Source organism: Erinaceus europaeus, chromosome 10 (assembly GCF_950295315.1).
Source record: "Erinaceus europaeus chromosome 10, mEriEur2.1, whole genome shotgun sequence".
NCBI lineage: Eukaryota > Metazoa > Chordata > Mammalia > Eulipotyphla > Erinaceidae > Erinaceus > Erinaceus europaeus.
Genome location: NC_080171.1, coordinates 107,790,689 through 107,804,606, shown reverse-complemented (window position 1 = coordinate 107,804,606; position 13,918 = coordinate 107,790,689). Strand labels below are relative to the sequence as shown.

Here is a 13,918-nt window from a genome sequence, read left to right as displayed (position 1 = left end):
ACCTTGAGCATTGTAACATGTGCGCTCAACCAGGTTCACCACCACCCAGCTCCAAGAAATAAATCTTTCATTAGCGCTCTTGATAGAGAAACTCTGAAAGAAACTAACCTAACCTCCCATAAACACACTGAAGTGTGCGTAGTGCAGTGACAGAAACAGAGTGCCTGTCATACAAACGACATATTTCCACTCTTCTGTAATCCTATCTATTTGTAATATGAAGATTTTAGCTGCTGTTCCCATCTTGTATTATGAGTTACAGGAATTTCACTGGAGCATTGTGTTGACCTTGGATTTGCAGGCTTGGTTGGACACCAGGGAAGCTTTGATCCAGGGGGACATCCATTTAAAACATTCCCCAATTAAAAAAAAAAATCAGAGTAAAAAAAAAAAAAGAACTTGGACTGGAGTTGGTGTATTGAACCAAATAAAAGATTCTGGGGTAGGTGGAACATGATGGCAGAGGACCTAGTGGGGGTTGTATTGTTATGTTGAAAACTGGGAAATGTTATGCATGTACAAACTACTGTATTTACTGTTGACTGTAAAACATTAATCCCCCAATAAAGAAATTTAAAAAAGCAAAAACAATAAAATTACAGACTATTTTCAATCTATTATAAGAAAAGCTTCTAGTATAAGTCATCAAGTTCCAAAAATTTAAATATTGTTCTTGCTTATTTCCTGTTCTGTAGTCATCCAAAATGTATCTCACCTGCTATCTCTTCAGATAGCAGAGTTAATGCTAGACTTAACCATTTAGCAAGTAAAGATGTAAAGTACTGGACCTGGGAAGATAGACAGCATAATGGTTATGGAGTATGCATTGATGCTATGGTGTCTTCCCCACCCTTCTCTCTCTCTGTAACTCTCTTTGTATCTTAGAAAAGTTATCAGTTTGCCCAGTAGAATTTATTTATTTATTTATTTATTTATTTATTTATTTATTTATTTATTCATTCATGAGAAAGATAGGAGGAGACAAAGAACCAGCCATCACTCTGGAACATGTGCTGCCGGGGATCAAACTCGGGACCTCATGGTTGAGAATCCAGTGTTTTATCCACTGCGCCACCTCACCTCCCAGACCACAGTTTGCCCAGTAGAACTGGCATTACTTTTTATTAAACACTGTCACCAGGATTTAAAAAAACAATTATGTAAAGAAGTTATGGAACATATATTCCATGGAATACTATTCTGCAATTAAAAAAAATGATGTTGTGTCCTTTAGGACAAAATGAGTGGAATTAGAGGTGATTATGCTTAGTGAAATAAGCATAAAGCAACTACTAGATGGTTTTAATCATACATGGAATATAGAGAACTGAAACACATGAACTTGCAAAACAAACAAAAGCCCAAAGTAAGTAAACTGTCTCTCTAAGACTGAAATCTGTTACAGTTATCATTGGGAGTATGAGGGCACAGAACTTTGGTGGTGGCTGTACTGTGCAGCTATGCCCCATAATTTTTTTTTAAGTTTTTATTTATAAAATGGAAACACTGACAAGACCATAAGATAAGAGGGATACAATTCCACACAATTCCCACCACCAGAACTCCGTATCCCAGTCCCTCCCTTGATAGCTTTCCTATTCTTTAACCCTCTGGGAGTATGGACCCAGGGTCATTATGAGGTGCAGAAGGTGGAAGGTCTGGCTTCTGTAATTGCTCCCCTGCTAAACATGGACATCGACAGGTTGATCTGTATTCCCAGCCTGTCTCTCTCTTTCCCTAGTAGGGCAGGGATCTGGGGAAGTGGGGCTCCAGGACACATTGGTGGGGTCATCTGCCCTGGGAAATCCGGTTTTATGCCCCATAATCTTACAATCTTGTAAAACACTATTAATCACAAATTTTAAAAATGACTTGAAAAACTAATTATTACTATTCAAATTAGTCACATGCCAAAGTAAGTGTAGTTGATCATATTGCTGAATTTAGTCTAGTTAGATGTTGATAAAAATAAACTGTATTGGTCTGACCTGATTAGCATATAGAGTACTAGAAAAGCTGGAAGTAGAAAAAAAAAAATCTCAGGCCAATGCAATAGCTCACTTGGCTAGTGTGCTGCTTTGCCATGTGCACAACCCAGATTCTAGCCCAACCCACCACTCTGAAGGACGTTTCGGTCCTGTAGTATCTTAAATAATAATAATGCTCAAGAGATGTATTTTCTGACTGGAGTATGGATTTGCAATAATTGCTAAGGATCCAGGTAGACTTTCACTTCAGGTTTTTTTGTTTGTTTGTTTTTTGTCTGTTTGCCTTTGGCTTTAAACTTTTTTACAGGCATACTCTGGGGTAACAAACAAGGACTCTTCACAGTTGCTACTAGTTGACTGTCAATGATCCTAGAATCAATCCTAAAAGAAAGCCTTCCTTGTTGAAGCAAGATTTATAAAGTGTTTGTACAAAGCTGCAAACACACAAAAGGGAAAAATTGAAGATGGATAAAAAGAAGATATTAAAGGGAGGCATAGTCATAAGTATCCTTTTTCTATTAGTTTGGTGCGGAAAATAGGCTAAAGCTTCTATCATGGGTCTACTCCCAGGGTGTGTGTCATTTTACAGGAAACAAAACAAAACAAACACTCCTAGAGTTATTACATTTATAGTTCTACCAAATGGTTTCATGCTGAAAGTACCCCACTATTGCTGTAGACAAACATTCACATAGTGTGTGGGAATTCAGGCACTATGTCAACATATTAGAGACGTTGAAAGTATTGAATCTAGTGATCCACTGTGGTCCCGATATGTCTTGTTCCCAACTTGGCTGACAGCTTTCAGCTAACTACTTACTGTTCAGTCTGCAAGTCTCAGCTGTGAGGTAGGAAGAGGCAGATGACTATCTGCTAAGAGATGAGGCATCTTTCCCCTTGTCCCCCTCTAAAACACAAAATAGGATTTCTTGGAGACCTCCTATCCTTTTCTTGTCTTCTCACAAAATTCTCTAATGTTGTATTCTGCAGTTCCGTAAATAAAGATCCAATTGTAATTGGAACATGCAAAAGGGCAGAATTAAGGTTAACTCTGAATTTCCTGTTTCTCATCCAGTTAAAGTCTCTCCCTTGCCATTGAGTTAATGTAATTTTCCCCCATATAATTGAGCATAAATTACTTGACAAAATAAGGGATAAGTTGATATAGGCTCTAAGGAGATAATGAAACAAAATTAGTAAGAAATTGTAATTATGGTCCTTGGATTTTAAAGAAGCAAGAACACTCTCATTGAGCCAGTAAAACACTGGCAAAGTTGTCAGTTAATATATAAAATCATGACAAAGTGAATATCTAATTTTAAACGAAATAACGATTAATACAATTTTTAAAGCTTTGCTTTTTCTCTCTCCATATTTCTATTACATATATCCACTGTAGGCATTAGAAAAGACTTCAGGTGTGAGGCATTACTCTTTTTTATTATTTCTGATTTAATAATGGTTTATAAGATTACCCGCCACATCCCCCACCAAAGTTCTGTTGACAGCCCCACCCACCAGAGACATTTTATTTAGCACTGTCCTTATCCATTTTGACTGTGGGATGCATGTTGGTTTAATCCCTAGGACCACCAAAACCAGAGCTGAACACTGCTCTGGTAAAAAAAATAATAAAATAAAATAGCTGTTTGATGTGCAGAGACTGAAAACTGTATGATGAAGAGAGTTGAGCAAGTTTCATTTGGGAAATAAAAAAAGTGAGGGTGAAACTCTGATGAACAGTATTGCTTTTAGAATTCTTCAGCTTAAATGGAAGAATGATGTTGAATTCTTGCAATGGGACGAAGCTACTCCCAAATTAAATGGAATGAATCTGACTGGAGACATTTAACAAAATTTCCAACACTAGCAGAACCAAATTCTTGCAACAAAGACTATGCACAGCCTCAGTGGAATTCTTCCCCTTATGTCCCTCACATACAACATCCAAGTTTCAAACTGTAGCTCAAGAGAGGAAGAAAAAAACATGCCTAAGAAAGGATGAGTAGAGGCAGATAGCATAGTGGTTATGCAAAGAGACTCTCATGCCTGAGGCTTCAGAATCCCCAGTTCAATCCCCCACACCACCATAAACCAAAGCTGAGAAGTGCTCTGGCAAAACAAAAACAAAAAGAAGTTGAGAAACGGAGCAGTAAAATAGTTCACTTGAATAGTGTGCTGTTTTGTCCTGTGCACAAGCCAGATTTGAGCCTAACCCCCACAGAATTGAAAGAAACATTGGTGCTGTGGTCTCATAGACCTTAATATATCAGATACATCTGAAAAACTCAGCTGGGAGTGAGGAAGCCCTCAGATGACCAGAAAAAAAAAAAAAAAAAGACAAGTTGAGGACCCAGGAGCTGGGATTGTAAGTATGGCAATGAACTTGGAAGTATGATGTCCCAAGTTTGATCCCTGACATCCCAAGGGCCAGTGTTATGTTCTGGTCTTCTCTCTCCTTCTCTATCTTGTGTTAGTAAATAAATAAGACAATATTTGCAAAAAAAAAAAAAAAAAAGAGTTGGAAATGGAATAAAGGAAAATTTTACCACAATTTGGAAAGAAAATAAATTTAAAAGAAATAAAATGACAGGGCAGTGCTACCAATGCCCATAAAGAGCAAAGAGAAAAGTATGGCAACTATGCTAAATAACAGAAGAAAACCCACATCAAGAAAGGATAGAAAGAAGAATCACACAGACGACCTTCCTCGTAGGGGGACTTTGGGAGACAAGAGTAGGAAGGGAAACATCAACCCTGGACTGAGGGTAGTGTACTGCACCAAAGCAAAGGCCTCTGGGGAATGAGTGAAAGAGGGTTCTGGGCAGAGTGTGGGTAGGGTGGGGTCTTAGTTGAAGGTGAGAATGTTTTTCAGATGCCTATCATGCAGAGCTGGGAAACTTCACCCAGTTAAACCATTAATGCCACACACACCCCAACACAATAAAAAGAAAAAAAAAGATAAAGGATCCAATTCTGAAGAGTACATGGTTTGAGGAGCAGAAGAGAATTCTTCAAAAATACTTCACACTACAAAATAAATTGCAAAAAGAATATAAGAGCAAACATAAATCAAGCAGAAGAAAGCTCAAAGACGAGAAGCCAAAACAACCAAATGAGATGAAAAGAGAGATTTCAGAGCAAAGGACATCAATTAGGGACCAAACAGTTATCAAAAGAAAGCCTTAAGGACAAAGAAGCAGTAAGGAAAAAGAATAGATGTTAAAGAAAATAAACACGCAACGAGTATGCCATTACACTGTAAAATATAATAGTAACAATAAATATTAACAATATTAACAACAATAAAAATAATGCTTGAGGTAAACATATGACATAAAGACTTAAGTGATTAGGAAATAACTCCCTCAAGTCTGAGGGGATGGAGAGAGAATTTACCTGGTAAGGTGCCTCCCCTGCCATGTACATGTACTGCCTAGGTTCGAGCCCCCAGCACACTGCATGGCAGTGTTATGGAACTGGGGTAAGCTTGCTGCTGTGCTGTTTCTGTCTCTGTCTGTCCATATGTATCTGAAAAAAGTCCCACGAACAGTAAATCCCCTTTTGCTGAGTCTCCCATATTAAAGAAAAAAAAAATTGGAGGACAAAGATGATATAGACATAAGGATAATTGAAAACTCTGACATTTAGAAACTGTCAACATCGAAAATAATGTATTAAAAATACAATTAAGATGAGGCTGGGAGGTGGCACATCCATTTGAGAGGACATTACAATGGGCAAGAAGCTGGGTTCAAGTCCCAGTCCCCACCTACAGGGGGAGGGGTTGGGGGGAGGAATCATGAGCAGTGAATCACTGTTACAAGTATCTGTCTTTCTCCCTCTCTAACTTCCCCTTCCCTCTCACTTTCTGTCTCTATCTGATAAATAAATGAATAATATTTAAAAAATAAAAATTAAGACAATTACACTCAAAGAAGGAAGAATTAAAGTTAAGATTAACATTGTACTCAAAGATAGAGAATTCTACTGTCTAAAGGAGAAAAAGTCAGGTTGACTTCAAAAGCTTCAGCAACTATATTTAATGTCAGATTGAAGTTAGGTACTGTCTGCAAAGTTCTGAGGAAACCAAAATGTGATTTAAGAATATTAGACCTGGTTAGCTTGTAATTCAAATATAAAGACACATGAGACCTAAGAAATCACACAGTCAGCAAGTCTACAACTTGCACATCAATTTGACAGTGAAATTCAGTCAACAAAGATTTAAATCAAAACAAAGCGCTCATGAATATAGAAGAAAGACAAAATGACTAGCACTGAATATTGAAATCCTTCAACTACAGACCGAAGACAACTGTAAAACTTATGGTTATAGCACGCATTATAAATAATATTAACCTTAACCATGTAAAAAAAAGTATTTAGAGTGGAGGAGGAGTAATGGTTTACATTACTTGATTTCCTCAACTTTAAAAAAATTTATTCCCTTTTGTTGTCCTTGTTATTTTATTGTTGTAGTTATTGTTGTTGTTATTGATGTCGTCATTGTTAGATAGGACAGAGAAATGGAGAGAGGAGGGGAAGACAGAGAGGGAGAGAGAAAGACAGACACCTGCAGACCTGCTTCACCGCTTGTGAAGCGACTCCCCTGCAGGTGGGGAGCCAGGGGCTCAACCGGGATCCTATGCCGGTCCTTGCTTTGCGCCACATGCACTTAAACCGCTGTGCTACCGCATTACTTTTTTTTTTTTACATAACAATTCAACCCCCACTAGGTCCTCCTCTGCCCATGTTGGATGTCCTTATTCTTTTTATTATTATTACTATTTTATTTGTTTATTAGATAAAGACAGGTAGAAATTGAGAGGGGAGGAGGAAATAGAGAGGGAGAGACAGAGAGGCACCTGCAGTCCTCTTCACCACTTGTGAAGCTTTCCCCCTGCAGGTGGGGCCAGGGGCTTGAACCTGGATTCTTGTGCACTGTAATGTGTGCACTTAACCAGGTGCACCACCTCCTGGCCCTGATTTCCTCAATTTTTATAGTACTGAATAAACTGATGCATTCTCTATCTTTTGCGTAGCTGGGGTCTTGCACATATGCACTTTTCTTTTTCACTCAGATAGACAGAGAAAAAGAGAGAGAGAGAGAGAAAGCGAGAGAGGAACAGATACCTTAGCACCAGAACTTTGAGCAGTGCTATGGTACTGGGGTTCATATCGGGTTCGAATGAATAGTAATGCATGAACCTTACCTGATTAGCTATCTCTTATACAGTCCAAACTGATGCTGTCTAAGAATAAAATACACAGCTAGAGAGAAAGTTGTTATAATTCCAGCCTCTTTGCAGTCATGTTTCTTAACTTAGGAAATATCTCCCTTAAATTTATGTTAAGTTCAGAGAAGTCCTTTAAATTCACTTTAGCAGGGGCCTGGTGGTGGTGCAGCTAATTAAGTGCACATGTTATCATGTGCAAAGACTCAGGTTCTAGCCCCTGCCACCCACCTACAGGGGGGGATGCTTCACAAATGGTGAAGCAAGTCTGCAGGTATAAGTCTTTCTCTCTCCCTCTTTGTGTCTCCCAATTCTCTTGGTCCTATCCAATAAAATAGTAAGGAAAAAAGAAAGAAAGGAAGGAAGGAAGGAAGGAAGGAAGGAAGGAAGGAAGGAAGGAAGGAAGGAAGGAGAGGAAGAAAGGAGGGAGGAAGGAAGGAAGGGAGAGAGAGAGAGAGGAAGAAAGAAAGAAAGAAAGGACCATGGATTCATAGTGCTAGCACCAAGCCCCAGTGATAATCCTGGTGGCAATTTAAAAAAAAACCATGTAGTTTCTTTTTCATTTGTTAAAATACAAACAAAATAAAATTTAAAGATTTAATTAAAAGGTACATATAATGCTATCGATCCTATTCTTAGGAAGTGATTTCTGACTATATCTTTTCATCTCTGCGTGTGTGTGTATATATATATGTATATGTATATATATGTAAATAAACTATATACTATTTGTGCACACATCATACGCTACAGAGAGAAAGAGGGACAGACAGAGGTATGAGTTCTAGACTATTCACTTAATATTGATTATAGATATTTATGAATGATGGGGTATTAAATATATTTAATATTATTTTTTATATATTTCTGTGCTGCTTGAAATTTTTTTTTTTCTAAATCCTGAGTGTGTATCAATTGAAAAAGCAGTAATTCCTGTGCTAGCTGACTCACTCGATGTGTGCTGCTTGGGCACGCAAGCAGGCAAGTTTCAAGACTACCCTCTCTTTCACTTTGCTTGCCTATGTAAGCAAAGAGAGGTCTTCCTCTAGTAGTTTTAGGATATGATTGACTGAATAGTTTAGTACTTCCTTGTTAATCGACTTTTTTCGCAAGTATCTGTGGTCTGTCTGCTATGTGCTAGTCATGTATCAAGTACATTAAGTACAGCTGAAATAAAGAGCATTATCTAGTCTTGGCGAACAGATTTAAAGAATGGAGAAACTACAAGAAAAAATAAACACCCTCAAATGAACCAATAAATGGAAATATTCAATAAAATTATAAACAATGGGGAGTCAGGCGGTAGTGCAGCGGGTTAAGTGCACGTGGCGCAAAGCACAAGGACTGGCGTTAAAAATCCCAGCTCGAGCTCCTGGCTCCCCATCTGCAGGGGAGTCACTTCCCAAGTGGTGAAGCAGGTGTCTATCTTTCTCTCTACCCCCCCCCCCCGCTCCTGTCTTCCCCTCCTCTCTCCATTTCTCTCTGTCCTATCCAACAATGATGATATCAATAACAACAACAATAACTACAATAACAATAAAACAACAAGGGCAACAAAAGGGAATAAATAAATATTAAAAGAATTATAAACAGTGGTAATGACAAGATAATGAAAAGAGAAAGGGTGAAGAATAACAGGGTGGATGTTTATCTGTTTAACTGGGGTGAGTCTGAGATTGTGTCATTCAAGGCAATAAATGGTAGAAAGAGTGATCTGGGAGGTGGTGCAATAGATAAAGCACTGAACTCTCAAGCATGAGGTCCCGAGTTCAACCCCCTGCAGCACATGTACCAGTGTGATATCTGGTTCTTTCTCTCTCTCCTCCTATCATTCTCATTAATAAATAAATAAAAATATTTAAAAAAATAAATAAAGGATAGAAAGAAATCAACCGATAGAGATCACTCTAGAGAGAGGAAATAGCAGGACTCGCTTTTTTTTGTTTGTTTGTTTTTAAGGTTAATTAAGGTGCAACTGCCCATATCACTGGGCACGGAACAGTTTTGGGTTACAGTTTGTCCCTTAACTACAGCAATATGACCCCCCTGAAACAGCACTCTCCTGTGTCTACTTCATTAACTTCCTATTGTTCCTATTACATTAAATCATAGATCTTGCCCCAAGTTTTTAATACTAACCTAATCCAGGCCCCACATGCCACAGCCCTTTCCAATTATATACTGATGACACATGAATGCCCATAAATTACCTGAGAGAGAATCAACTGCCCATGAAATGTGTGCACAAATTTCTTTAAGAATGAAAAGTAGATGTCATCTCCAAGTCTTTTGGCAAGGAAGCGGAGAAGGAAATAACCCTAAAAAGAGAAATAACAGGGAGAAAAAAAAAGTTGCCTATCATGGTAGTGTCAACAAAACGCTTAATCAATTCTAACTTTCCCAGCAGTGCATAGGATGTTTTATCTGAGTTGTCCCAGGCTGTCCTTCATATCTCAATGGTAGGGTGAACCTAGGAATTAAGGGTTAGCTCTTTTGCTTTCAACTCATCTGTTAATGTCATCACCGTCTTGTTGTCCCTCGGTTTCCATGAAGCCTGGATATCCCAGCATGGAACAAAAGGGAATAGGAGTGGAGTTCTTTCTCTCTTCCCTTAGCAGTCAGAAAGGCCTTTACTTAAAATACCTCCTTATGGAGCCCAAGAAGTAGCTCAATTGGTAGAGGATATGCCTTACCATGCATGAGGCCCAGGGCTCACCTCCTGCACCACATGGTGACACCAAGGATTCCATCAATGGAACTCTATGGATGGCGGAGTGGTACTTGTTGTTGTCCGTCCCCCCCTCCCTAGTATTATTGCTGGGGCTTGGTGGCAGTACCATGAACCCACTGTTCCTGGTGGCCATACCCTCCCCATTTTACTAGATAGGACACAGAGAAACTGAGAGGGGAAGGAGAGACAGAGAGCAAGAAAGATAGACACCTGCAGACCTGCTTTGTGGCTTGTAAAGTGTCCCCCCTGCAAGTGGGGTGTGGAAGCTTGAACCCAGATCCTTGTGCTGGTCCTTGAGCTTAGTACTATATGTGCTTAACCTAGTGTGCCACTACCCAGCCCCCACACTTTGGTGTTTTCCATCTCTTTCATGTTTCTCTCTCTTTATTTCTCTTAAAAAGAAGAAGGACAAGAAGGAGGAGGAGGAGGAGGAGGAGGAAGAGGAGAAAAATTGTGCTGGAGAGTCAAGAGACACTTCACTTATCAGAGTGCTTACCTTGCTATGTGTATAATATAATTTGAGCCACAGCACTACATGGACATGTCACAGAACTTGGGGAAGCTCTGGTGCTATGGTCTCTCTCTCTCTCTCTCTCTGTCTCTGTCTCTGTCTCTGAATGAAGAAAGTCTTGTGTCAGTGAAATTGTACATGCACAAGGCCTTGGCTCTACAAGTGAATAAAGATGTAAAAAAAAAATGGACTGGAAGATACGGCAGCAAAATCTTACATAAATGAAGGCCTGAGTTCATTCCTCAGCACTGCACCCACAATCAAAGATCCTTATTCCTCTTGTCTTCTAGTTGACATCTGATACTAATTTTAAGACTATGCTCTTTAAAACGGACATGAACACAGTAGGAAGAAAGCAAGTGCAGGGCAGGGGAGAGTTCTGCTTCCTTTGATACCTATCTTCCAAATGTGGCCTCATGTTGAAGGTATGAAGTACTTTATTAGATAATCAGATATCTGCTCAGTCAGTTGTTATAATGTTGACTTTTTTTTTTTTAAGTTTCCCTTCAGTCTTGTCACTAATTTTCATTGCTGACATGTATAATTTAAAAATTGCTGTATCTTTTAAAAATTTTTTAAAAATATTTATTTTCCCTTTTGCTGCCCTTGTTGTTTTATTGTTGTAGTTATTGTTGTTGTTATTGATGTCATTGTAGTTGGATAGGACAGAGAAAAATGGAGAGAGGAGGGGAAGACAGAGAAGGGGGAGAGAAAGATAGACACCTGCAGACCTGCTTCACCGCTTGTGAAGTGACTCCCCTGCAGGTGGGGAGCTGGGTAATTGCTGTATCTTAACAGCAGGCTTCTGCCATGTCAGTGTATTTAGTTTCATTTTGGTTTTTGTAGAGTTCAGGTTGACTACTTGCATGATTTCACTGCTCCTGGGCACTTCTGTCATTCAGATGAAGAGACCAAGAAAGAGAAAGACAGAGAAAGGGAGAGGCACCGTAGCACCAGAGCCAGTTCCTGTGCTGTGGCACTCCCATGTGGTATCAGGACATGTGTCTGAGTGTAAGCATCGCAAGGCATACATCCTACCATTGAGCTAGCTCTTAGGCCCAAGATGTGTTTACCGTAAAAAAATATATATATATATGTATATAAATATATATATATATATATATATATATATATATATAGAGAGAGAGAGAGAGAGAGAGAGAGAGAGAGAGAGAGGGAGCCCAGCAGTAGCGCAGCAGGTTAAGTGCATGTGGCGCCAAGAGCAAGGACCAGCATAAGGATCCCCATTTGAGCCCCTGGCTCCCCACCTGCAGGGGAGTCGCTTCACAGGTGGTGAAGCAGGTCTGCAGCTGTCTAACTTTATCTCCCCCTCTGTCTTCCCCTCCTGTCTCCATTTCTCTCTGTCCTATCCAACAACGACGACATCAATAACAATAACTACAACAATAAAACAAGGGCAACAAAAAAGGGAATATAAATTTAAAAAATATATATATATATATACATGTATATATGATAGAGGCAGACAGAAATTGAAAGGGAAGGAGAATTATAGAGAAGGAAAGAGACAGAGAGACACCTGCAGCACTGTTTCACCACTTATGAAACTTTCCTGCTGCAGGTTGAAACTGAGGGGGCTTGGACTGTCCTTGAGCATTGGAATGTGTGTGCTCAACCAGGTGCACCACTACCCTGTCCCCAAGATATGCTTACCTTTAAGTAATGCACTTGCATGAAGACCTTCTCAGGGTTGAGCCCATGCTTGATGACAGATGATCCTGAATCACTCACGTGGCCTGTTTTCTCTTTATTGGGTCTAAAATTATGCAGAGAATTTTTATTTAAGCACAGCACGTCCTGAACTAATTAGATCACAATACTGCCATATTCCTTATTTTTATAGTTTCTCAACAGAATCTTAATTCTATTCAATAGTACCAGGTACAGTTTACATTATATATATACTGAACAAGGAGGGATTTATATTTGGGTTGGCTAACTGAAGTTGGCTATTGGCAATATTTTATATAATCTTTTCCAAGATTAAAGCTTGCCAGACCCTCAAGGAATCTAAGTTCCAACACAAATTACTTACAAAACCTAGACACTTTTCTTTTAGAAATGGTAGACTGGGCAAGGCAATGGAAAATATAGCTTAAGTTGAAAGAGTAAAGTATTTATATCTTTTTAAAAAAATTCTCAAAGCCCCAGTATATCCACCTTTCTTGATTTGCATTTAGTGATTAATATTCTTTTAAGAACTATCTGGTGGCCCAAGAGGTAGGACAGTGGATAAAAGGTGGGACTCTCAGGCATGTGATCACCAAATTTGATTACCAGCATCTCACGGGCCAGAGTGATGCTCTGGTTCTCTCTCACTAATCAAATGAACTTGTTATTTATTTATTTATTTATTTATTTATTTATTTATTACAAAAGAAATATATGAACTCTGAAGCCATTTTAGGATCACATACAAGACTGAAATCCAAGATGTTAGGACAGGTAAGGACATTAGTAATCACATACTTCAATCTCTTAGTTTGACAGATAAGGGAAACTGAACAATTATCATTACTATAATTATTATATCCAAAGTCTCAATTATTTTTTAGGGTGTTTTCTACTATGCTTTATGGTTTTTAATATTGTGTTACAGTAAAGCTTCAATGACTAGCTAAAGTAAAAATGTACACCAAGGTATCTGTACATTTTAGCTAGTCATTTATTTGGGAAAACATTCAAGAGCATGTATTGGTGTTAAGGAAAAAGCAAAGGCTAACAGCTAGATGGTGGACACATAAGAAAGTTGTACAGGGGGTCCGGCGGTGACGCAGTGGGTTAAGCGCACGTGGCCCAAAGTGCAAGGACCCGGTGTAAGGATCCTGGTTCAAGCCCCAGGCTCCCCACCTGCAGGGGAGTCGCTTCAGGTGAAGCAGGTCTGCAGGTGTCTGTCTTTCTCTCCCCCTCTCTGTCTTCCCCTCCTCTCTCCATTTCTCTCTGTCCTATCCAACAACGAACAACATCAACAATGGTAATAATAATAACCACAACGAGGTTAGGGCAACAAGGGCAACAAAAGGGGAAATAAATGGCCTCCAGGAGAGGTGGATTCATGTTGCAGGCACTGAGCCCAGCAATAATCCTGGAGGAAAAAAACAAAAAAGTTGTACAGAAGCTGCTTAGTCTGTCGTGAAGAGGCTAGCATGGTCAGGTCCTGGTGAGAAAGCTCTGATTAGGTTGCAGATGGTAGTATATTTGCTGTGTCTTCACAGGGAGGAGAGAGAAGACAAGCTCTCTGGTGTCTCTTGGTTGTTTTTTTTTTTCCTTCAGTTTTTTTTATTAGCGATTTAATAGTGTTTTACAAATGTATAAGATTTCAAGGGTATAATTTCACACCCACACAGGGTGTGTGTGAGTCACCGTATCTTCGCTTCCACCATAGTTCTGAGCTGGCCCCACCTCCCACTCCCATAACCGCCACAGTTCT

At 39.2% G+C, this 13,918-nt stretch overlaps 1 protein-coding gene and 1 long non-coding RNA gene across 6 annotated transcripts in view; one reads left to right on the top strand and one right to left on the bottom strand.

Moving 5' to 3' along the window:
- AOPEP (aminopeptidase O (putative)) overlaps positions 1 to 13,918 on the bottom strand; it is a 427,259-nt gene that overhangs the window by 137,877 nt on the left and 275,464 nt on the right. For 4 of the 5 annotated variants that reach the window (XM_060200473.1, XM_060200471.1, XM_007539869.3 and 1 more), the window contains 2 exons: positions 12,142 to 12,244; positions 9,436 to 9,543 (listed from right to left, as the gene is read on the bottom strand). In XM_060200473.1, the coding sequence (XP_060056456.1) occupies positions 9,436 to 9,543; positions 12,142 to 12,244 (211 nt within the window). The remainder of the gene's footprint in view (positions 1 to 9,435; positions 9,544 to 12,141; positions 12,245 to 13,918) is intronic. The other variant, XM_060200472.1, reaches the window with a different exon arrangement.
- The window catches only part of LOC132540932 (uncharacterized), a 146,427-nt gene that overhangs the window by 114,064 nt on the left and 18,445 nt on the right, over positions 1 to 13,918 (top strand). The window lies entirely within an intron of this gene.